This window comes from Saxophila tyrrhenica (genome assembly GCF_035928015.1).
Source record: "Saxophila tyrrhenica strain CCFEE 5935 chromosome Unknown scaffold_11, whole genome shotgun sequence".
Classification (NCBI taxonomy): domain Eukaryota; kingdom Fungi; phylum Ascomycota; class Dothideomycetes; order Mycosphaerellales; family Extremaceae; genus Saxophila; species Saxophila tyrrhenica.
Window position 1 is genome coordinate 249,867 of NW_027041743.1, and position 23,166 is coordinate 273,032.

Below are 23,166 nucleotides of genomic sequence, written 5' to 3' on the forward strand. Positions count from 1 at the left end.
CGACAGCACCCCAACCCACCATGTCGTCCGCCTCAAGCGTACCGCAGAACCCAACCACCCACAATGTCGCCCAGATCCTCCCCAAGCTCAACGACCCCGACAGCGACATTCGCTACATGACTCTCAACGACCTTCTCATGATGCTCAACAACGGCAGCCCCACCCTCATCTCCCACGACTACACCACCTGCTGCAAAGTAGTCGACGGGCTGCTACATACCCTCGCAGATACCCACGGCGACGTGCAGAATATGGCTATCAAGTGCCTCGGACCGTTCGTGATCAAGGCGCCGGAGAACATTCTGTGCCCGACGATTGAGAAGGTCAGTAATATCAAGACGGAGGGCAGTCTGGATATCAGCATCCCTGCGCTGGGACTGATGCGGATCGTGGTCGCGCTGCCGCATCCTGTGCCGGGCGTGGCAAAGAGTTCGAAGTTGAATGAGGCGTATGGTGCAGTGAGCAAGGCGCTCATCCCACGGATAGTGGGGAGGGTGGTTGTGCCGCTTAAGGAGAACAAGTCGCATCCTGCGCCGCCGAAGGGTATGCTACAGGAGGAACTCGAGACGGGGAATGACAGCAACACTCTGGACCTGCTGGCGGAGGTGGCGAGATGTTTCGGGCCAATGTTGCAGGAAGCGGAGGTGCAGGCGCTAGAGGAGATCACGATGAAAGTGCTGGAGAGTGACAAATGCGGTACGGTAATGAAGAAGAAGGCGGTCGCTGCGCTTTCTGCTCTGGCGCCATATTTCAGCGAGGGGCTGCTGGCGCACCATGTCACCAATACGATTGAGAAGCTGAGGTCGCCACATCTTACTTCGCAGCAGAGAAGGCTGTACATTACGGTCTATGGGTCGCTGGCAAGGAGCATACCGCAGAAGTTTGGGCCGTATCTCAAGACTCTGACGCCGTTCGTGCTTGCGCCATTGAGTGATATAGAGCTCAAGCAGCAGGAGGCTGTGGAGGCAGAGGCGGACGGCGAGCGGGACACGCAGTTAGAGGAGGTCAGAGAGGCAGGGTTCATCGCACTGGAAAACTTCCTGCAGGCATGCCCATCGGATATGAAGCCGTATAAGAAAGATGTACTGGAGGCGGCGACACGATTCTTGAAGTACGAGCCGAACGTGGCAGATGATGATGACGAGGACATGGAGGAAGAGGAAGCAGCGGACGACGACTTCGACCTTGACGAGGATTTTGAGGAGGAGACTGGCTTTGAAGATGAAGACGACGTGAGCTGGAAGGTCCGGCGGTGCTCAGCCAAGGCGCTGTACGCTCTCATCGGCACTCTGGACCCGAACGACCCTGCGTTATCTGGCACAATAGCACCAGCACTCATCGCGCGCTTCAAGGAGAAGGAGGAGAGCGTGCGCAGCGAGATCATCGCCACTCTGGCCTACCTCATCACCAAGACCGGATCTATCGATGCGAGAGACACCACATCCGACTCTGGGCACGTCATTCCACCGAGTAGGAAGCGGAGACGAGGGTTCAGTGAGTCTTTGGGCTCTGATCTGCAAGCTCAACAAGCTCTGATGAACGGATACGCATCACCCTCGACACCACCACCCACGGACACCGGCACGAAGGGCTTGGCGAAGATCAACCCAGACATTGTCAAAGGGGCTGCCAAGCTTCTGAAGAGCAGCACTCCACAGACGAAGGAAGTCGTGCTGTCTTTGCTCAAAGATATGGTTCTGGCGCAGCGAGGTGGCCTGTCAGAGCACGCTGGTCTGGTGGTCGACCCAGTTGTGGATGCTCTGACTACTTCATCCGGCGGCGGCTCGAACCTGGCGGGGAACAAGCTCCGCGTGGAAGCACTTGGTCTGCTCCGAGTTGTCGCTGAGATGCACTCTAGCAAAGTGCTCGAGCCACATCTTGCCAGAGTCGTGCCAGCGCTGGTGGCAGCGGCCAAGGATCGCTACGCCAAGGTGTCGAGCGAGGCTTTCGGTACTATCGAGTGCTTCATCAAGGCCCTCACGCCACCCAGGAGCGCAGCGAGTAATGTCAAGAATGGCCAGTACCTCACGCAGCTGCACCAGGTTGTGACGGACAGGGTCTCAGCCAGCGATACAGACACGGAAGTCAGGCAAAAGGCTGTTCAGGCGCTCGGTCTGCTCATCGGACGGACTTCTGGTTCGGCAGGTCAGAAGCTGTTTGGTCAAGACAGCAGGTTTGCCGGCCAGCAGCTCATCGCGGATCGACTCAAGAACGAACTCACCCGCCTCCCTTGCGTTCGCGCTGTCGACACCATCGCTGTGCTCGCGCAGAACAAGAACGACTTCAAGCCAGAGTTCGTCAGCAATGTGGCTTTGGAGCTCGCAGCACAATTAAGAAAGGCCAGCAGGGGTCTGCGTGGTGCCAGTCTTTCGGCGTTGCGTATGTTGGCGGTGAATGAGGCTTCGCGATCGTGTCTGGATGATCAGACCATCGTGCAGGTTGTTGAGATGCTCATCCCACTGTTGCAGACTGAGGACTTGCACATGATGAGCCCGGCGCTTGTGGTTCTGGCGGCGTTTGCGAAGGATAAGCCTAGTCTCGTGGCTACACCGCCGGTCATCCAGGGTGTTTGCGGCATCGTCACCAGTCCGATATCTGGTGCCGCTCTGGAAGCACTCATCACCTGTGTGGAGGCGATGGGCCACGCTGGTGCTGGCAAAGATCTCATGAAGGCGCTACTAGATGTTGGAGTGAAGGGGGACACGGATGTCACTGGCCAGGTCATCGGCACTCTGCTCGTATCTGGTGGCGACAGCGTGGGCGTCAGCCTTGATGCTTTTGTCAAGGAGCTCAAGTCGCAGTCCGATGAGTCCAGGAAATGCCTGGCGTTGTCTGTCCTGGGCGAAGCTGGTCTCAGGATGGGCACGAACTCTCCGCTTAAGCCGGACAGCTTTACGGCGTACTTCACCGATCCTTCAGAGAAGGTCAAGCTGGCTGCTGCTGTAGCCTTGGGTCGTGCTGGTGCGGGCAATGTGAAGGCATATCTGCCGAAGACTCTGGATGCGATGAGTCAAGGTGGAGGTTATCATCTGCTGCACTCTGTCAAGGAGCTGCTACAGCACAGCACGGCGGAGGACGACATCAAGCCCTACACTGCCAACTTGTGGTCGAACATCATCTCTTCTGGACAGGCGGAGGACAACAAGGTCGTTGGCGCGGAGTGCATCGGTCGCCTCGCCATCATTGACCCACAGGCCTACATCCCACAACTGCAGAGCTTCCTTCACGACAACAATCCTGCGATCCGCGGCATGGTCATCTCAGCGCTCCGCTACGTCTTCTCCGACACCGACGCATCCTACAACACCAACCTACAGAACACCATCGTACCCATGCAAGAAGCCATGCTCGCAGACACCGACCTGGACAACCAGCGCCTCAGCCTCTCAACCTTCAACAGCGCCCTGCACAACAAGCCCGAACTCATCCTCCCCAACCTCGCCACTCTCCTCCCCTACGCCATGGCCGCCACGGTACCCCGCCCCGAGCTCATCCGCGAAGTCTCCATGGGCCCCTTCAAGCACAAAATCGACGACGGCCTCGAGATCCGCAAATCCGCCTTCGAGACCCTCTACGCCCTGCTTGAATCCCCCGCCTCCCGCCAACGCCTCGATATCGTCGCCTTCTACGACCGCATCGTCGCTGGCGTCGGCGACGAGCACGAGATCAAGATCCTCTGCTGTCTCGTACTGTCCAAACTCCTCGTCATCGCGCCCGCCGAGTCGACGCGCAGAATGGACAGTCTGAGCCAGCAGTTCCGGGCCGTGCTGGCTTTCAAGCCGAAGGAGAATGCGGTGAAGCAGGAGTTGGAGAAGTTGCAGGAGCAGGCGAAGGCGGTGGTGAAGGTTAGTGTGGGTTTCAACAAGGTGTTGGGGAGTGAAGGGGAGGGCGGGGGCAGGGCGTGGAGGGATTATTTTGAGTGGGTGAAGAAGGAGTTTCCGGTTTATATTAAGCAGGCTCAGGAGGAGGAGGCGAGGGATCGGTAGGGGGTGGCTTGTGCTGGGTGGGGAGAAATGGAAGATGGCTGTGTGGTGGAACAGTCGTTTCGATGCATGTGTGTGGCGTGGAGCGGGTGGTCTCGTTGCTGCATTTGCATCTGCATCGCCCACGGGCTTACATGGCTAGCATTAGACTTCATGAATAGCTGCAACGAGGAGATGAGACCGATTCATCCTATAAACACTGCCGCGCCTTCAGGACAGCAACGATATACTAATCTCAGCACCTCGTCAGCTTTTCAAAGAAGATGTAAAATCATTAGTAATTACCCCCGGCATTGTCATTACCTCCTATATACAAGATCTATCACATATCCCTAACGCTCACAGTATAGCTCTCAGTCTTGAAAATACTGTGATCATTCCCATGCGCCCCAACGCTCTGCCGCCACTGCGTCGACTTCGCCTGCGCCGAATGCGACACCCCAGGCGGTCGAAACGTCGGAACCGACGTAATAGCGTCCGTCAATGGCAACTCATCTTCCTGTCCGCCATCGACACCAATACTCCGCGTACTCTCCAACGTCCTCGATTTCCTATCTGTCCCTGACCGCGGACCGCTGAGCTCGTAGTACCGATCCCCTCTTCCGCTCGGTGTTTCGGCGGTGTAGCGGAAAAGTCCAGAGCGTGGAACGCTGATGTTGAACGCGACGGGGTCGAAGGGGGAGAGGAAGGGTTTGAGGCAGGTTATGCAGGCGAAGACGATAGAGGTGCCTTGGATGACTTCGGTGACGATGTCGGCGGGGATGTAGTCGGAGTTGTGCTGGGAGGGGTGGAGGTAGTAGAGGCGGAAGGCTACTGGGAGGGCGAGTCTGAGAGAGCGTTAGTGTTGTGGTTATGGTGTGTGGGTGATGGCAGTTGGACGTACAGCAAGCGGCAGTTCAGTATGCAGAACACGGCGAGCTTCTTCTTGACGGCCATTTGGAGAGACCAGACCAAGTACGTGGCCAACGCTGCGGAGAAGACGTCCATCGTAAACCCCGTTGCTTCTATGCCGACCCATCTCGTCCACTGGGAAAGGTCAGCAGATGTTGAAAACCATGTAGAGAGCTTCATACCACTGTCGTATCGTTGAGAGTCTCCCATGGCTGCGACAAATCGCCGCGTAGCGTGATGGTAAAGATGGAGGCCACCAGCCACACACAACAGAGTCCTACCAGAGCGCGAGCGATCTTGATATTGCGTGGATCTCTTGTCAGAACACTGGCAGTGAAGAGTCCAGTAGACATCTTTGTGAAGCCGATGGAGGCTACGTAGAGCACTTGGCTGGCGAACAGTGACTGGATTGTGTTTCTCGTCAGATAAGGTCCTTATCAAGATACCACACAGCACAGCATACCTGCTCGACCACTTCCTTGTCGTCGGGAGACATAGCATCCCAAGGACTACCATATCCTCGATGGATCGAGTAGCACAACGCAATTATCTGCCCCAGCATTGCGAACACTGCCAACGTGATTGATGCATCGTCGAGCCCCCAATGGTCTCTCTTTTGAAGTTTGACCCATGACCTGACACCATACGACACAGTCGCCCATATGAACAGCAGAATCGTGATGGTCGTCAACGTCGGTGCAGTGTTCCCAGTGCCGTTGGATGCCATCGTAGAGCGGCCCGGTCGACGAGAACAATGGATGCCATTTCCTCGGCATTTGGCGATCAAGGACTATTTCACGTAGCACGACATGCCAGACATTTGGGCCCTTCGATGGCGCCGTTCCATATCTTTGCGTGGAGGCAGGAAGGGGGAGAAACTATGACAAGCCCCTGCTTCTTCATCTCACGGAGACATGAAGAACCAAGATTGCTATCCGACGCAACGCCTCTGAACGCGTTCGCATCAGCCATCCTTGCCAAAGACAGTCCAACAATCCTCGCACGATGAGGATGGGGGAATCGATTGGTCAACCCGCCGCTAGTAGACGTCCTGTCATCCCACGCTTCGGTGGATCCTTGAGGTGGTTTTTGAGGCTGCACGAGCACGCGGGCGTGCTCAATCCGAGGCCATGGTTGGTTTCCTGGTGGCCGGAGCAGGTACCGGGGGAGTATGCGAGGGCAGCAAAATCGATGGTGTGATGGGGGTGATTGAGGACGTTCGTTTAAAGCACAGAGATGGGCAGATCTTGGGAGATCTAGACCGATAGTCTTATGAACTACCGAGACGGAGCCACTCTAAGCAAGCTTAAGCGTGGTTTCTAAGCGTCCCCGGGAACATTCCCCATCGCACCGTTGACACTACAGCTGCACGTTGATGCTTCCGTCCCGTCTTCATCAACCTCGAGAGTCTCCCGAATCGCGAAAACGAACATGGCCTGGAATACCACGACGAAAAGACTGCTTCGTCCACTGAATTCGAAACTCGCATTCGCCGTAGGGGATATGAAAAAAACAAAAACCGCACGTCCCCAATCTGTCCCCAGAGCCCGCATGGTTGGTTTCAACGACCAAGCCCCGACTTTCATCCTTGTCGACCTCGCGTATCGCATTCCCAGCACCTGCAGTGAGACCGCACGATGGCGCCAGGGCTTTTTGCTAGGAAAGAAAGACCTGGTCGCGGCCGAACGCCGTCTTTTTTCCACCTTCCTGTTGTGGTTGGTGTGCAACTAGGATTACAACCTCGCCTCCAGCAGGGCGAGCAGAGCTGGCAACCAGATGTAACAGCAGACCCCGTCTCTCGGGCCTCTCCAAGGTATCTGTCGTTTTCGTGTTTGTAGTTCTCTTGTTTGACTGTTCCCACCCACTGTCTGGGCTCGAGAAACATAATTCTTCGGAGCTCTTCCAGCATTTCCATCACAATGCCAGCGTCCGGCTCTGTGCCCTACGCCGCCCATGGCTCGATTGAATTGCTGGATCAATCTACCCTACACCCGACCTCCGCCATGCACAGCAGCGACAAGGAACCCACTGTCATGGTGCAAGAGCCGTACGGCGAGGACCTGGAAGAACAAGGCAAGGCCACGGCAACCAAGACCACCCCGTCCGACATTCGCGGAATGGCACGAATGGGCAAGCCGCAGCAGCTCGATCGAACGTTCCGTCAGATGTCCATAACTTCATTCGTCGCGCTCGCAACTGCTACATGGGAGATTGGACTATTCATCATCTCTCCTGCGTTGGTCGATGGAGGACGAGCAGGACTCGTATGGAGCTCGCTGTGGAGTTGGATATGCTTTGCGCCGATCTATCTGAGTATGGTAAGCGGTACACTCGTTCCTCGGTCGCTGAATATGTGAGCTAACATTGAATGTCAAGGCTGAAATGGCCAGCATGGCACCGATCGCTGGCGCGCAGTACCACTGGGTGAGCGAGTTTGCTCCCGACGAATGGCAGAAGCCAATGAGTTACATCGCCGGGTAATTCCCTAGACGCCTTTGCCTTAGAGACCCTACTGACTCAATCGAAGATGGGTATCAACAATCGCCTGGCAAGCCGGCAATGCTATGGGCATCTTCTTGACAGGAAGCCTGGTTCAGGTAGAGCTCCGAGATGTCCCCTATCCATCGTAGTCTAAGGGGTGCTGACTTTTGGCAGACAATCATCCTCGTCAACAATGACTCCTACGCTTTTCCTGCCTATCAAGGCACTCTTCTTGCCATTGCAATGGTGATTGTGGCATACGTCATGAACATCTATGCCGCGAAAGTACTCCCCTACTGGCAGAACATCTTTTTCGCGCTCCACATAATCGCATACTTTGCCTACATTGTGCCCATCTGGTGAGCAAACCCCCGAGCACAAAGATATCGCCAGCTGACCACTGCAGGGTAAATGCGCCTGTTGCAACTCACCGTCAAGTATGGGGTAAGATATCAGAGCATCACACGACTTCCCTACCTCCACTGACTTCCTGCCCAGGTGAATTCTCCAACACCGGAGGCTGGTCTTCCATGGGCCTTGCAATAATGGTCGGACAGCTCACTGGAATCTCGGAGCAAGTGGGCATCGACACTACCGCACACATGTCCGAGGAGGTCAAGAACGCCGCGAAAGCTGTCCCGAGGACCATGATCATCGTCTATGTGATCAACTTCATGCTACTGTTCCCGGCGATCGTGACCATCTGCTACCACATCCCAGACCTCGAGGCTGCCTTGGGCGATTCGACGACGTACCCAGCCATCTACGTGATGCGCCAGTCGATGTCGAATGCCTGGATCTCCGTTATTCTGGCAATCGTCGCGCTGATCTGCTGCGCTTCGTGCATCAATTACTTCGCCGCCGTTACTCGGGATCTCTTCGCCTTTGCGCGTGACAATGGTCTGCCATTCTCCGGCTGGCTTAGCACTGTAAGTATAACTGAGCAGCAGCAGCGGTCCGACGTCCCTCGCTGATTCGTGTTGTCAGGTTCACCCAAGAAGACATCTTCCAGTCCACGCCAGCCAACTTTCGGTCGTCATCGCCGCTCTTCTCAGCTTGATCTACATTGGAAGTCCAGTGGCGTTCTACGCAATCACTTCTCTATCAACAGTGTCTCTTTTGATGTGCTACACGCTCTCGATCGGCTCGGTCCTTTACCGCAGGATCTACAAGCCGCACACACTCCCTCCAGCACAATTCTCTCTTGGACGCAGAGGCGGAATCATCCTCAACTCTTGTGCGGTCGCCTTTGGCATGTGGGCGGTACGTACCAACCAACGGACGAGTAACTGCTCTTGGATTGCAACACATTTACTAACGAGACGACAGTTCTTCTGGAGCTTCTGGCCTCAATCTCTACCGATTACAGCCGCTGGGTTCAATTGGGCTTCGCCCATCTGGGCTGCCGCCATTATCTTTGCCATTGGCTACTATTTCGTCACTGCCAGGCACAAATACGTCGGTCCCGTGGTCGAGGTCGAGGGCAGGAAGCAGGATTTTGTTCGATGATTGGGATGTTCCACGGGATAATACGGTGGCCGGGTTCAACGGACGGTGTTAGTTCTCGAAGAAGCGTACGTAGCCACATATGTCAGTCTTCCGATGTGACGAGTAGCTATTTTCCGGCCCTTTGTGATCCATCCATCTCTGGTCTGGTTCTGAAGGGAGTGGTTCGGTGTTTGATTTTGGTGATTGAATCTTGTTGATTGAATCTTGTGGATATGGACGAGATACTTGTGTATGTGGTTGTGGAGCGCCCGAAATCTGTCCATATTCACAAGACTCGATCCACATGGACTCGAGCTTAGCATCTATGCCCCAAAGGATGCAGTAAGATTTTGGTGAGCTCTTCAAGCTGAGTCCTGTCATCTCTTTGTCAGCTTACTTGAACAATAGCAGCTTTTCAAGATCACTACGTCAACACGGTGCGGCAGAGACTCGTGCATATAAAGCGATGTCAAGTATCAGAGGCAAGAAGTCGCTGATTTCTACGGAATTAACAGCCTCAGCTCTGACGAAAACCTCAATCAAACCCACAACCAGCAAGAACCCATCATGAAAGCCGTTCGCGTATCAAAAGACGCCTCCACAGCCTCTCTGGCCATCGCAGAGATACCCAAGCCCACTCCCGCCTCTGGAGAACTCCTCGTCAAAATCAAAGCTTCCTTCATCCAGCCTGCCGACATTCTCAATTCTAAAGGCAGCTTCCCCATCACCACCTTCCCTCGCACAATCGGCAAAGACTTCTCGGGCACCGTTATCTCAGGCTCCCCAGACTGGATTAACACAGATGTCTACGGCACCTCCGGATCCACCTTCAGCTTCACGGAAGATGGCGCGCAAGCCGAGTTTGCCGTGTTGCGAGAGGATTGCGTGGCCGTGAAGCCAGGGAACCTGAGTTTCGCGCAGGCAGCGGCGGTCGGGACGCCTTTCACGACTGCTTTCACGGCGCTGAAGCGGGCGAGGGTGGTGGAACGAGAGGTGGTCATGGTGCTGGGGGCGACAGGGGCTGTAGGGTCGGCGGTAGTGCAAATTGCAAAGAGTATGGGGTGTCGAACGATCACGGTGGGTCGACATGGGACCGATGTTGATTCTACCAAGGACCCAGAGCTACAGAGTGCGAAGGACTTGTCTGATGGCAAGGGTCCGGATGTTGTCGTTGATACTGTCGGCGACTTCGCATTGACCAAGGCTGCGTTCAATGTACTGGCGCCCAAAGGCAGGCTGTCAACCATTACCGCCCCGAGGCAGGGATCCACTGAACTGGCTGTTGATATCCTCTCGCTGTACAGGAGGCAGATTGAGCTCATCGGATGCAACACAGCTTCTATGCCGCAGGCTGATTTCGCGAGAATGATGGAGGGAATGACGCAGCAGTTCGAGTCAGGGGCATTGACGGCACCGGAGGAGAGTACTATGACTAAGATTAGTATCGACGATGCGCCAGATGCGTATTCCGGTAAGATCAAGCGGGCAGTGATAGTGTTTGAATAGTCTGATCAGGGATGTACGGAGATCGTTCGTTCTACGACACAGCTTAGCTCATCTAGGACGCGGACCCATACTCGCATGCCGCCGATAGCCTCTCCCTGAGACCGCGCCCAGATGGCGCTTACGATCGTCCTTTTGGTACCCATGCTTTCACTCCGTGCCCAGGATGAGTCTCGACAGGTCTTTCCCGGCGGAGGAATGATCTATACCTGAAGCATGTCTCTCGTGAGCAGGCTACCAGTTGAAAACCGGTTCGAAGGCTCGAGATAATCCAGGCCGGCGATTTCATCCTGCAGTGGACTGGATCTTGTGCCACAATTGCCGTCCAGCTACCGCTGAAGAAACAATGTATGCAGTACCGACCTGTAGGTCATCCGCTTCGATCCAGCCGACAGACGATCCGGCAATAATAAGATCACAGCTGTCGATGAGCAGTTGCTGGTAGACCTCGATGCGTTGGCTTGTCCTCGTCGTCGCGCGTCTGGGCTTTTGCATTTTGCCTGACCTCGAACCTTTCGAGGATCGAGGCGTGGAAGCCCGCGGGCCAATAAACGAGTGAAAGAGCTGATACATCGACACGAGTATCGAGAAACCGATCGCATAGACCCAACACTTGCTTGCCTCGAGCTGAAGACGATGAAGGATTTGATAGTCCGTCAGCTTCATGATATTTGTCTGACCATGTCAGCCTTTATGCGCGTGCCCTGGTGATACAGCATACGATGGTTGGCATCTCGAGAAAGTAGTAGAGACCGAGGAAGGACCATTTAGACACCTCAAGAGCTTTCAAAAAGCCTGCTTGGTCTCTACCCATCACTTCGTACGCGCTCGAGAAGCATGGGTGCCATTTGAGGAGCCGAAAGTATCGCCTACCTGTACTTACATTCAGCTTCGTTGTATTCGGTATGGGTATGTCTGGGCCGAGTCACCTAGCGCGAACTCTGACCTTGCCCTCACCCACACTATAGTGTCGGCAGGCTTCATGGACATGCCAGCTGCTGCCGTGCAGAAGCCTTGAAGAAGGCGCAGCGTTTTCTCGATGCCGGCAGCATTGTCTCCAAACCGGACGATGGCCGGGAGCATTTTGTTGTTACTTGTTTGGAATAAGAAAGAAGCCAAGCAGGAGACAGTGAAAGTGGCCACCTGCGCACGTCTGGGAGTCTTCTCCGGGACGACGTTCCGGTCAGAAAGGCTACATCACTCTTGTCAGGGGACGGTCGTTTTCTGCGAGAAGGCTTCAAGAGGATCCTTCGGCAGAAACTCGGCTCCGTTTGTTTGCGCCAAAATTTGGTCTCGTCCCATCATCAACTTCATCTCTTCTTCCTTTATTAAATATTTCGGTGGCTCTCTCCTTGCAATCGATCTTCAGAATGGCATCTTGATGTCGCGTTCGAGAGTTACAGGAACCAAATGCATTGGCAACCTCAAATATCCTTCTCAACATGAACCATCACACTTTCAAAAGGAGCTTTCAGCAATAGAAAACCTCATAATCAGTATCAGCGGTGATCATCGTGCTCATAGCTTCTATTGCCTCTCCAGGAGCTTGCTGCAATTGCCAAAAGTGACCTCGAGAAAGCCTAAACTCCAGGATCCCAGGAGCTTTCAAGCGTATCGGCTCGCACAACCACTGACGATGGGTCTCCATTCGCTTTCCTGCACCATCAAGGCACCGGGGATGAGCCTGGCGAGAACTGTCACAGTTCCTATACTGATCTACGGTCTCTGTCCCACAGTGATGCATATGAGGTTGTACAAGCTGAACTGTTCCTCGACCACACTGGGGTACTGGGGCTGGAACATTGATCCAGCGCTTCTTGAATCTTTCAACAGGCACCACCTATCTGCCAGCATTCTCTTCAATAGGCAATCATTGACACATGTATTCGACTCCCGCAGTATCACTGACACTTCTTGGCCACCTGATAGGTTCACAAGAGAATACCATCTGACCTTACTCGAACTCAGCTGGTAAGACTTGAAAAGCCCCAGTTAGGATATCGGGGCATCTTAGACGGGACAGAGTGAGGGTATAAGGCAGGTTTGGTATGCTGTTGTTCTTTCTCCTTGCCACCATCATTAGACCTTCCTTCGTACAATCTTCGGTCACAGCCCTTCCGATCATTAAGTCAATTAAACATGCGCTTCTCTACTCTCCTTCTATCTGTGTTCTCCGTCGGACTGGTGGCCGCAATGCCAATGGACGACTCCTTCGACAATGTCTTCGAGGCTGGTCTCGCTGAGCGCGAAGAGGACATTCCCGTCTACTACGACCTGGATGAGCGCGACTCGGACGCAATCGCTTGCAACATTGTTGCCTACTCTGGCGACCACTGCGGCGGAAACACTGGGGTCCGTTAGAGTCTGTGTATGCTGTATGAGACTGCGCTGACAGATCATTCTCAGGGGCCTCTCGGCATTCCGACGAACAACAAAGATCAGGCCTCCATGCATGCATAGCCCATTATTCATGTTGACTTGCTCGCCAGGCGTCTGTGTCGGTGTCGGACCAGCCTCTGGGGTCCCACGCCACTCCTACCGCATCAGCAAGGCTTGCCCGCCTCGCGTGAAGATGTTCTTCGCAAGTGCCATTGGGGACTACACTGGCAATCTGCACATGCTGACCTGTGTGCAAAGTACGCCACCAATGGCTGTGACGGAGCCAGAGCGCACCGCAAGACCGTTGGGAACGGATGCCACAACATCAATACTGGAGGCCCAGTCCGCAGCATCCGCGCTGTGCATGGGTAGGAATCGAGACTCTGCTGGATGGCTCCCAGCAGCTCAGCCTGATAATGCAGGGTCGATTTGCAGCTTGGCTCAACGAGTGTCTTGGGATAACAACGTCATGGGCCGGGGACTCATAGTACATCAACAGTAACTACTGAATCTACCAAGCAGTCTTTGGGCCCTTTCGAAGTGTCATTAAATGAAAGCAACATGTCGCCGAAAAATTGAGCCATTCCCTGCGAGCGAGAACCCCCGCCGTTTCTCTTACCACCCCTTCGTGATGGTCACACCTCGTCCTTCGCCTTTGACAGATATCCGTCGACAAGACAGGTCAAACTTCTTCTCTAGACCTTCTTCTCCCCAGCTACGAGGCTTGCCCGACGTTCCTCGCCTCGAGCAACCAAGCTAGATCTCCGCTCCGACTTTTCATCGCCCTCCACGCTACCATGCCGATCGATCTTTGCCAGACCAGTCTCAGGATCGACCACGCTACTGCCCCTTCGTGCTGCCCGAACCAGATTAGGGTTCTCCTCAAGCAGAACGCGATAGTTCTTTTCAGCGTCCCAGTTCCAGATGCTATCCGCAGCGAAGACCAAGTTCATCTCCTCCAAAGTTCCTAAAGTGGGAAGAAGAAGGGTCAGCAGATGTCTCGTCAGTTGGAACAAAGATGGAAACGACTCAGAGTGCCGCGCAGTCCTTGGACCTTGACAATGTCTCGGAGAGCCCTTCCGCCCATCGGTTTGACCTACTTTGATTAGTCTCCGGGTATAGAGCCCATACGACGATAATCGACAGGACGTTCACGCCGCCAAAGATATACAGCGTCGACTCCGAGAGTCGGGCGAAGATTGTCGGCAGCAGGAGGACGCACCACCCGTTGCCGATACTCCAGCCGACTACGCCCCAAGCATTGCCCTTTGCACGGATCTCCAAGGGGAAGATCTCGGCGGGATACAACCAAGGCACCTGAATGTTGTTAGCAGAAGTGGCCAATTATATGAAGAATGTGTGGCTTTGACGCACCGTCAGCCACGTAGCACCGAATATTGCGGTATAGAGGTAAACGAAGAATACCGCTGCACCGCCGACGTGCTCTCGGTACGAGCCCGTTGCGTTCTTGGTAGCGTAAGCCAGACCACCAGCACAGAAGCAGCAGATTCCTTGACCGGCAGCGCCCCAGTACAGCGTCCATCTACGGCCAATGCGGTCCAGAGTGAAGACGCAGAGTAGAGTGGCGAACATGTAAGTGATGTTGTTCAGCCCTGCAACCCATTGCCTGTCCGACGATCCAATACCGGCCAGTGTGAAGATTTCTGGCCCATAGATGGTAATTCCTGCTATACCGATCCATTCCTGAAGTATTTGTAGCCATACTACAAGCTGGACTCGACGAGCTGTGTGGAGCTTCCCTTGTTTCAGACCGAAGAGCATAGCAAAGTAGGACGACCGCTGGCTGTTCTCCCTCTCGAGCTTGACGACGTTCTTGATGTCCTGGAACTCAGCATCTGCAAGGCCTTCATCTTCGCCACGGAGACGTCCGAGGATGAAGCGGGCTTCGTCTTCCCGGCCGACTTTGGTCAGCCAGCGAGGGGATTCGGGCATGAACCATACCACGCAGAAGAGGCCTATCAAGGGGACCTGGTGGATTTGTTAGAAGGCTTTGAAGGTAGGGGACACCGTACGTACTATTTGGAACGCTATCGGGAATCTGCAAAACATCGGTGAGCAGAGGGATACGCTGGTGGTCACTAAAGGGTGCATACCGCCATATAAATGCTGATGTGCCATCCCCGTAGAAGGACGTCCCATATTCCAGCCAGTAGGCGACAACAACACCGAAGATGTTCAAGGTGAATTCTATCGACACGAAGGCGCCGCGCGAGGTATGGCTTGCCGTCTCAGTGGCCCAAACAGGCGTGATGGCGTTCAAGATACCCGTGCCGACTCTAGAGCATTCAAGCGTAAGAGATTAGCAGCATTCTTTCCTTACTACAAAGAACGAGAAAGAGACGACATGTTCCATCTCATCCTACTCACCCGTTAAAAACTCTCGCACAGAACATCCATTCCGCATTCATCGCCGAGCATTGTAATGCGGCACCAACGATAGCCCACAACGCTCCGAAGCCGATAGTCGAGATACGCCCAAAGCGGTCTCCAAGCCAGCCACCCCATAGTGCTCCTACGAGGGTGCCTGGGAGGCTTCGAAGACAGCATCAGCATCCTGCCTCTTGCTACGAGTGTTCCCGAGTATACGTACTAGTACACGGCAACCTGGAGGCTGTCAATCTCACGATGTGCCTGTACTCTAACTTGGGAAGACTCACTATGCCTCCCTGCAGCAAGGGTTTGTCCACTTTGACAAGCTGGTCTGCCACGTCGAAATGTCCGAAGCCCATCAGCCTTGCGTAGTCACGCGTTGTGTTGACCCCTGCCATTACACCCTGATCGTAGCCAAAGAAGAAGATACTCAGTCCAGCTACCAGGTTGACAGCAACAAGCAGAGAGCGCTTCTGCAGCTTGTTCGCTACGCCATGTTGCTGGAAGAACGAGGGCGGGCCTGCGATGGCCATGTCGGCATCCGATTTCACTGTTCAGACTCAACTTGGTAATTGTCGACCTGAACGATTCCAGTCTTGGGGGAGAGTATTAGTGCAGACGGGAGTTTTAAAGTCGGGAGATCGAGCGGCAATTGACGGCAAAGCACGAAGATCTGCCACCATCTTTCTGCTCGTCTTACATCTCTATTCGCCTTTGTGCCTTTACATTACGTTTCACCCGCTCTTCAACAACCAGCAAATACAGATGATCATGCGACATCCGATCGACGCACCTCTCTCGATGTCATCAATTCTCAAAGACCTTGCTGGTCCTTCCATACGGCACCGTCTGGTTGGAGGCTACCCGTGATGATCGTCGTGTGGTGCGAGGGAGGCACTGATGAGACGACCAAACGACCAAGTGGCACGCTTCTGACTTGCAGTAACATCGCAGAGAGATATTGATATACTTATAGAGCACTGGGCATGCACAAAATGCACAATCTGGCACCCGAAACCTGAAGCTCGGCATTAAGGATCATGGCGCTCGCGCCGCGCCGCGCCAGGTGGATGCCACCAGGATTCTTCCACACGCGGCCCGATGAGCTTGTTGTGCTTGTTCTTATCCTGCAACGTCCCGTCTTACGTTCTTCTCACTTTTGTTCAACAATAATCATGGCCTCCAGACGCAAAAACACCCAAACCAGTAGCACATGCATCGCTCGATCGACCCCTTCGGTACCTCCGTACTCGATCCATCACAACCCCGGTTGGGGGCCAACATGAACAGTTGCTGAGTAATTTCTTATGGGTGCATCGGCGGCGCCACGCTGGCGGCGGCTGTCCGTTCTCCCTTGGCTTATTCTAGGTATTCCCGCTTTTATTGCTCTTGTTGTCCATCGCCCTGTATATTAGAGCTGGACGTTAAAGTTGATTCGACGGTGTGGTAGGAGGTAGGTGGCGTGAAACCGTCCTCTGCGCTCGATAGGACTAGCAGTGTGCTACATCCGGAGCGTTTATCTCTCTTCAGTTGTCTATCTTTTCCATTTCTACATGTTTCTCAGCAATCACGCTTGCTATGCTTAAGAACCGACAAACCCTGGCATTCGACGCAACGGAGCTACAATCACAAAACCTACGAACCCCTTGATTAGCTGACCATGTCGACTTCTGCATCTCCTCCGTCGATCGAACTCCAGCACCTTGACACCTCAGAGGCTGTCTCCCCCAGAGGCTCCCGTGATGAAGATAGCATATCGAGCACACGCAGCCGTCGGGCATTGGACTCGACAGTACGCTTGACACCACCCGCAATAACAGGGCAGAACAACACTGCTCCAGTACTTCTAACACCTGCCGGGCCACCTGAACAGGCCACAGTACCGTCAGCATCGCCTCCACCTCCTTCGACGACTCCGAATCAAGCCAATGGAACCCCCTTTGCACCTTCACTGGTGCCTCCCAAGGCACCCTTAGTCGCCAATCGCTCACTCTGGCAGACCTTGGTACTTTGGAGAGGCGAGCTGATTGCGGCCCTGATTGCCCTGCTCCTTCTCACGGCCGAGCTGATACTGTTCGCTCATTACAACCACAAATTCGTACGTGTACCGTGGTCTGATCAGTACTCGACGCCACTGACCTCCTAGATCTTTCCCCACCATTATGGCCTTGGATATACGGCAACCTGGCCATTCAACTCGATTACGATCAATGCGGTCTTCGCGCTGCTCACTGCATTCATGGAGACAGCTATCGCCTACTACATCGCTAGCTGTATCGGGCAAATGAGGTGGAGACTTTACCGCGTCAGCGCTCATCGCCTGGACTGGCTCGACGTGATGACCAAGAGCCATGGCGCTCCGGGCGCTTGGAGGTTGCTGTGGAAAGGAGGGACGTGGAGGTGGGTACGGTCCGCAGAGATTTCGAGACGTGTTATAACCAAGCTACTCACAGACAAATACCAATCCTTGGAGCCGCGTGGGTGATAGTTCTCCTTGTCTTCGTGAGCACATTCACACAACAAGCGATCAGCCTTGTCACCCGTCCGTTTCCACCTCATGGCTTTCCAAACGGCGGACGGGTACCCATTCAAAGCGGGTATACATGGACAAGTAGAGGTAAGCACCGATAGGTCAAAGGGTGCTCGGAGACATGATCACACTGCCGGTGACGCTCTGAGATCTTTTGAGCTTTTCCACAACATCGAGACACCTGCTGACCTCTTACCCTTCGCTGCTCCTGGCAGGCACGACTCGTAACATCGCAGATCAGATGCCTCTCGTCAACATGATGGGCTCCATTCAATCAGGCTTCGGCTCGGTCGCAGATTCTACGCAGAGAAAAGCGTCGGCATCAACCATCGCCACCTGTTCTGGAGATACTTGCGATTTTGGAGTATATCAGAGCCTAGGAGTCTGCGGCGCTTGCTCGTCTGGATCACTGCCGATTGACCTATCGGATGGATACTACGTGTTGCGCACTATGGACGATGTGGACCTTTCTCTCAACGCCATCGAAGGCCAGGTCAATCTGACGGCCGACGGGAGCTATCCTGTAAGTTCCGACCTGAAGGAACAAGTCGGTCCACTGCTGGTCAGATCTGTCGCTTTCCTGCGTAGCCGGTTCGCCAACAGCACAGTTGTAGCAAAAGAATGTGCAGCTTGGTGGTGTGTAAAGACTTACGCCAGTACAATGACCAACGGGACTCTCCACGAAGAGATGAGAGAAGAGCGGACCGACCGGTCGCCTGGAGCTCGAACGACAGGGGACTCGCAGCAAGACAGCATTGACCTCTACCCGCCTACTTGTCCCATCAATCCGAGCGACCAGTCTGCTGTTCCAAAGTCGTGCGACTTTTTTGTTGGTGCTGAGTCTCATCGAGCGATACAGAACTTCTTCATATCGAACAACCCCAACCTATTCAGCTCACCATTCTTCACAGGTTCCGTAACAATGGATTGGAACACTTCGAATGTTACCTCACTGCCGGTAGCAGCGCTCTTAGAGCCATCCAACTTTGACGGCGATATAGGAGCGGTTTTCGACGAAGCGTTCACATCCATGCTACGGTATATGACAGTCTCGCTGCGAGACCAACCCACATATGGTCCAGACTATCCTGGCTGGGTGTACGGCAAAGCCTTCACTCGCGAGACCGCCTTTGAAGTCAACTGGGCATGGTTGTCCTATCCCATCATTGTGGTCGCGGCGAGCATAGCATTCCTGGCTTTAACGATCGTCCTCAACCGCCACGACGAGATCTGGAAATCCAGTGTCTTGGCTATCATGTTCCACTCCTTCGCGGACGACGATCGCAGAGCTTTGGGCGATCTTAATACGACGCAAGCGATGCGTGCTGCGACAAGAGACCAGAAGGTGCAGATGGAGAAGCAAGATCCGGGCGGGCAGTGGGTGTTTAGAACCAGAGCGGGCAAGCCGAAGACGCATGCTGAGGCGAAGAAGATGGTTGGAAGTGGTGCTTCACGGATCTTTGGCCACGGGAGCGAGTTCGCGAGAGAGTTCTTGAGTGACAGGGACTGAGTCGTCGGATAGAAAAGCATACTTTGACTGAATTTTGCTACAGTTCAGCGGGCTGCTGTCTCACTCTTCATTGAGGCAGAGTTTGATGGTGTCTTCCCAAGCCCCTGCTCTCGTTGCGTGTTCTAGCCCCATGACGCTCAGGGTACCGTTCTCGTATGCTGTCTCCGTGTGGCCAACGTCTCGCCCGCCGAGACGCAAGCGGACATGCTGTGGAGCTCCTGCAAGACCCAGCACGGTGATGTTCGCGAGACCTGCGCCCGAGGGATAAGACCCCCAAGAGCGAGCCGTTAAACAGCTGTCGGCGAATGTGAACTGCGCGAATGGTTAGTAGTGGGATTAAATGCTTCTCTCTTTCCAGGACTTACCTCCACCATGCGAGTCGATTCAGGAACGATGCTCTCACCATCATCGAGATAAATCGATCCAGCAGCGCAGTCATTTTCATCCAGCGCCACAAGGAGACTATATGGGTTCGCCCTCGTAGCCGTAGTGGTATAACCCGGCTGTTGCATAGGCAGGATCGCTCCGCCCCGGACATGGACGTTGATGTGCTCGAGAGGAGCCGCCATGGTGACATTCTCGCCGGCTTGGACGCCAGTCACCTCTTTTAGAGAATGCCAGTCGTACCATCTGGTGCCCTTCCCGATGCCGGGAAATACTCCTTTGACAGTATCGGCTCCTGGCACAAGCACCGGCGTGACGAGAACCGAAGATCCCACGAGGAACTGGTTGTCGGTCTCCCGCAGGGAGACGTCGTTCGCAAACTCCCAGGCAAGTGCTCGCATGATTGTGTCTCCTCGGGTGTGGGCGTAATGCATCAGGGTGTAGAGATACGAGAGAAGCTGGTAGCGTATGCCGATGGCCCTTCGACTGGCTTCAGCAACGGTGGGCCAGACGTATGCTTCTTGTGGTCTCTTGCCGTCCGCATAGTGATTCCTTAACATACGGTCAGCATTGTTTTTACGATGCGGCTTGCAAAAGCTCTCACCTATAGAATGGGAAGAACGCCGATAGCTCCATCCATCTCGCACAGAGCTGTTCTGTCGAGTTATTCGCAAAGCCGCAGGTGTCGACGCCAAAGACCGGTACACCAACCATCTGGAAGATGAAGGACTGGGAGATTGAAAGGTACATGGCTCCCCACTCCGCAGCATTGTCTCCACCCCAGTGTGCTACATACTGTCCACTGCCTGCCCGAGGCTTAGTCTGGTACGGGAGAACCGTCATGGTCGCCGGACTCACCTATGCCAGTGCTCCGTGTCAGGATGAACGGGCGTTTACCAGGGATGGCCTTCGCAATTGCATCATACGTTGCTTTCGACACCCCAAGAGACCACAGATTGTGAATATCGTATTCTCGAGTTTGGTATTCGTCGTTGTGGAAAGCATCGAGTGCGATTGTCTGCTCGATGATCTGCTTCGTCGGTTTTGCACTGCATCCTGCATCAGCCTGACAAGTCCCGGCCTCAAGCATATTCTCACTCACTTATTGATCTTGTACGGTGGGAAGTTGAGCTGCCTCGGATCCGGGTTCGTGATCTCAGACACACCTCCTGGCAGCGCAGGGATGGAGACTGAACCATTCAGTTCCGCATTGCCGCAGGAGAAGGTACAGAACGACTGCGGCTCATCCAAGTCTACCCAGACACCATCGAATGGAATGAGCTGGTGGAACATGTTAACCTCTGAAGACCACCAAGCGTTCGCTTCTGGGTTCAGCCAGTCGCCCCAAACGCTGTACCCAGGCCAATTCTCGCCAATGAAGTAATATCTAGACGTAGCGTCTCGAATGTAAGCATTGGCTTTAGCACCTCGTCCGAATGCTGGATACGATGCCACGTCGGTCTCGTTCGATGGGTCAGGGAAGTAAACGTTGCTGTCTTGAATGACGATGTACCGCTGCCCTCGTTCATGCAGGAAATCTACGAATTCATGCATGCCGGCAGCTGGGAAGTTCTTCTCGTCATTCGTAAAGATTCTTGTACGATCGTAAACATTTATGTCGTTCCAAATGCTTTCGAGGGGAATGTCGGCTGCAGAGTAATTTGCTACGACTTCGCGAAGATTCGCAATATCGGAGTAGCCCCAGTGACACTGATGGAAGCCGAGAACATAGGCCTGCTGCATCGCTGGCAGTCCGACGCAGCCCGCTTGATACTGTCGGAAGGTCTCCAATGCACTGGAAGAAGGCGCCTTCTCCTTCTTGCTCGACGCATCTTGGCCACTGAGGAAGTAGAGGTCGATAGAGCCGCCAATAGTACGATACGTAAGCGCTCTTTCTCGCATAAGCCATTCTTGAGCGTGTGCATTCCGAGCATACAGGCCATGAGCTGTGGATGGTTTGTCTGGAGATTTAAGTCAGCATTCAAGGCTCAGTTCGAAACATCTTGTTGCTGAACGATTCATACCTGCATGATACCTCGTCTCCTGATAGAAGGGATGAGAGCTGTAAGAGTTCGAATCCATGGCGTCAGCGGTGTCGGCGTTAAACAACGCTTGGGTGTAGTTCGTCCCAAGCCGGAAGTTGCGTATGTTCTCCGCCAGTCCATACACATTGTAATTTGGCACCATGCTGGTCGTCAGCTGTAGAAATTGGTCTTCGAACACGAGTTGGTGTCCCGCTGTCGAGAAGAGCTCCTCCTGGTCATGACAGCGTTTGACCGCAAGGTGGAAGCCACCGTGATTGCTCCAGCTGAAGCACAAGTCACTGGTCCTCTTCGTAGTTTGGCCGTCCCATCTTGGTAGCCGTACGAACTCTTCGCCAAAGATGAAGCGAGAGCGGTTCGCGGCGCCGATGTACTTGGGCTGAATACGGACATTGAGACGCTCCGTGGCCTGGTAGGCTACTTCGAGGTGTAGGTCATGGATGTCGTTGCCAAAGACACTGCATGGCTCGCCGTCCAGTACGAGGTCGGCCGTGATGCCATGGTCTGTCTCTACGACGCTATGTGCTTTATAGCCCGGACAGCCGTCTGTCATAGGGGCCTTGGGGTCAAGGTACGTTGGCGTGATGGTTGGCAATGGTGGGAAGGAGCTCGTAGCCGCTGTTTGATGTGAGCAGGACTTCGTCGTGGGCAAGACCAAGTGAGCGTACCGGCAGACAGTCCTGCAAAGAACTGTGCTAGAGCACACGCTCTCCAGACCGTGTGGTGTATCGGCGCCATCAGGCCGGACATGTCATCTAGAACTACAGCACGATTCACGATCAAACCCCAAAGAATGATGATGGAGGCAAGCGTAGAAACATGGCGACCTAGCCATTGTCTCCCGGCGAAGGGTTACAACAACTATCACCCCACAGAGGGTTCATGGTTACATCTGGAGAAAGGCTTGCGGGGAAGTTAAGAGATGGTTTCAATTGAGGAAGTGATCAGACTCGCGGCTCGCGTTGAAGACGCGATGCCAAGGAGCGGAAAACAACCTCACCTCTTACAGGCAATATGAACGATCTTCCTGCCTCGCAATACCGTGAGGTAGTGAGCCCCGGACAGTGCAATATGTGGTGGCTGGTCGATCATAGCAGACAACGCTTCGTTAACCATCATGCGAATTCCCCAAAACAAGCCTACGCCGTCTCGTCTTGCAGCACTAGCGCCCACCACCACCTCTTAACACACCTTGTTCTCCCCTCCACCTCTACACTCACCACCGATCCTCCTCTCTTCCACCCCTTCCCATGCACACTCGACTTCCCCTCCTCATGCTCAAACGTACCACCCCAACGCCTTCTGCCTCGCCACCCTCTTCGCCAACGCCGCCTTCCAGTCCGCAATCGCACACTCCATACATTTCTCCCTGTCATTCTTGACCGGCCGCGGCGGCAAAGAGTCTTTGACGCACGTCTTGGGGACCATGTTGGTGAATGGCTTGTACTCGCGGTCGCATCTGACGAGCTGTTTTTCCTCGACGTGGGTGCAGGCGAATGTTACGTTCTGGAATTGGCACATGGTTGTTTTGTGGTTTGTTGAAGGGTGGGTGAGATGGTGTTGGTGCGTGGTTGGTAGTGCTTC

General features: G+C 54.3%; 10 protein-coding genes across 10 annotated transcripts; 5 read left to right on the forward strand and 5 right to left on the reverse strand.

The window, feature by feature from the left end:
- Window positions 1-20: 20 nt before the first annotated feature.
- LTR77_007137 (uncharacterized protein) lies at window positions 21-3,986 on the forward strand (the record flags this gene model as incomplete). The annotated part of the gene is made up of 1 exon (XM_064804374.1): window positions 21-3,986. The coding sequence occupies one exon, from the start codon at window positions 21-23 to the stop codon at window positions 3,984-3,986; it is 3,966 nt and encodes a 1,321-aa protein (XP_064657144.1).
- Window positions 3,987-4,305: 319 nt separating this feature from the next.
- Window positions 4,306-5,601, reverse strand: LTR77_007138 (uncharacterized protein; the record flags this gene model as incomplete). Its single annotated transcript, XM_064804375.1, has 4 exons — window positions 4,306-4,810; window positions 4,867-5,009; window positions 5,057-5,278; window positions 5,338-5,601. The coding sequence occupies 4 exons, from the start codon at window positions 5,599-5,601 to the stop codon at window positions 4,306-4,308; spliced, it is 1,134 nt and encodes a 377-aa protein (XP_064657145.1).
- A 1,192-nt stretch (window positions 5,602-6,793) lies between these two features.
- On the forward strand, window positions 6,794-8,864 carry LTR77_007139 (uncharacterized protein; the record flags this gene model as incomplete). Its single annotated transcript, XM_064804376.1, has 8 exons — window positions 6,794-7,192; window positions 7,251-7,351; window positions 7,402-7,471; window positions 7,530-7,714; window positions 7,762-7,799; window positions 7,854-8,284; window positions 8,343-8,618; window positions 8,685-8,864. 8 exons carry the CDS (start codon window positions 6,794-6,796, stop codon window positions 8,862-8,864), a joined length of 1,680 nt encoding a protein of 559 aa, XP_064657146.1.
- Window positions 8,865-9,147: 283 nt separating this feature from the next.
- Window positions 9,148-10,349, forward strand: LTR77_007140 (uncharacterized protein; the record flags this gene model as incomplete). Its single annotated transcript, XM_064804377.1, has 2 exons — window positions 9,148-9,185; window positions 9,359-10,349. The coding sequence occupies 2 exons, from the start codon at window positions 9,148-9,150 to the stop codon at window positions 10,347-10,349; spliced, it is 1,029 nt and encodes a 342-aa protein (XP_064657147.1).
- A 2,190-nt stretch (window positions 10,350-12,539) lies between these two features.
- On the forward strand, window positions 12,540-12,806 carry LTR77_007141 (uncharacterized protein; the record flags this gene model as incomplete). Its single annotated transcript, XM_064804378.1, has 2 exons — window positions 12,540-12,698; window positions 12,753-12,806. 2 exons carry the CDS (start codon window positions 12,540-12,542, stop codon window positions 12,804-12,806), a joined length of 213 nt encoding a protein of 70 aa, XP_064657148.1.
- A 614-nt stretch (window positions 12,807-13,420) lies between these two features.
- Window positions 13,421-15,649, reverse strand: LTR77_007142 (uncharacterized protein; the record flags this gene model as incomplete). Its single annotated transcript, XM_064804379.1, has 6 exons — window positions 13,421-13,692; window positions 13,826-14,042; window positions 14,100-14,701; window positions 14,763-15,022; window positions 15,114-15,270; window positions 15,337-15,649. The coding sequence occupies 6 exons, from the start codon at window positions 15,647-15,649 to the stop codon at window positions 13,421-13,423; spliced, it is 1,821 nt and encodes a 606-aa protein (XP_064657149.1).
- A 2,238-nt stretch (window positions 15,650-17,887) lies between these two features.
- Window positions 17,888-19,156, forward strand: LTR77_007143 (uncharacterized protein; the record flags this gene model as incomplete). Its single annotated transcript, XM_064804380.1, has 1 exon — window positions 17,888-19,156. One exon carries the CDS (start codon window positions 17,888-17,890, stop codon window positions 19,154-19,156), a length of 1,269 nt encoding a protein of 422 aa, XP_064657150.1.
- A 60-nt stretch (window positions 19,157-19,216) lies between these two features.
- LTR77_007144 (uncharacterized protein) lies at window positions 19,217-20,383 on the reverse strand (the record flags this gene model as incomplete). Its single annotated transcript, XM_064804381.1, has 3 exons — window positions 19,217-19,468; window positions 19,522-20,092; window positions 20,145-20,383. The coding sequence occupies 3 exons, from the start codon at window positions 20,381-20,383 to the stop codon at window positions 19,217-19,219; spliced, it is 1,062 nt and encodes a 353-aa protein (XP_064657151.1).
- Window positions 20,384-20,638: 255 nt separating this feature from the next.
- On the reverse strand, window positions 20,639-22,135 carry LTR77_007145 (uncharacterized protein; the record flags this gene model as incomplete). The annotated part of the gene is made up of 2 exons (XM_064804382.1): window positions 20,639-21,501; window positions 21,565-22,135. The coding sequence occupies 2 exons, from the start codon at window positions 22,133-22,135 to the stop codon at window positions 20,639-20,641; spliced, it is 1,434 nt and encodes a 477-aa protein (XP_064657152.1).
- A 725-nt stretch (window positions 22,136-22,860) lies between these two features.
- LTR77_007146 (uncharacterized protein) lies at window positions 22,861-23,103 on the reverse strand (the record flags this gene model as incomplete). Its single annotated transcript, XM_064804383.1, has 1 exon — window positions 22,861-23,103. The coding sequence occupies one exon, from the start codon at window positions 23,101-23,103 to the stop codon at window positions 22,861-22,863; it is 243 nt and encodes an 80-aa protein (XP_064657153.1).
- Window positions 23,104-23,166: the final 63 nt, after the last annotated feature.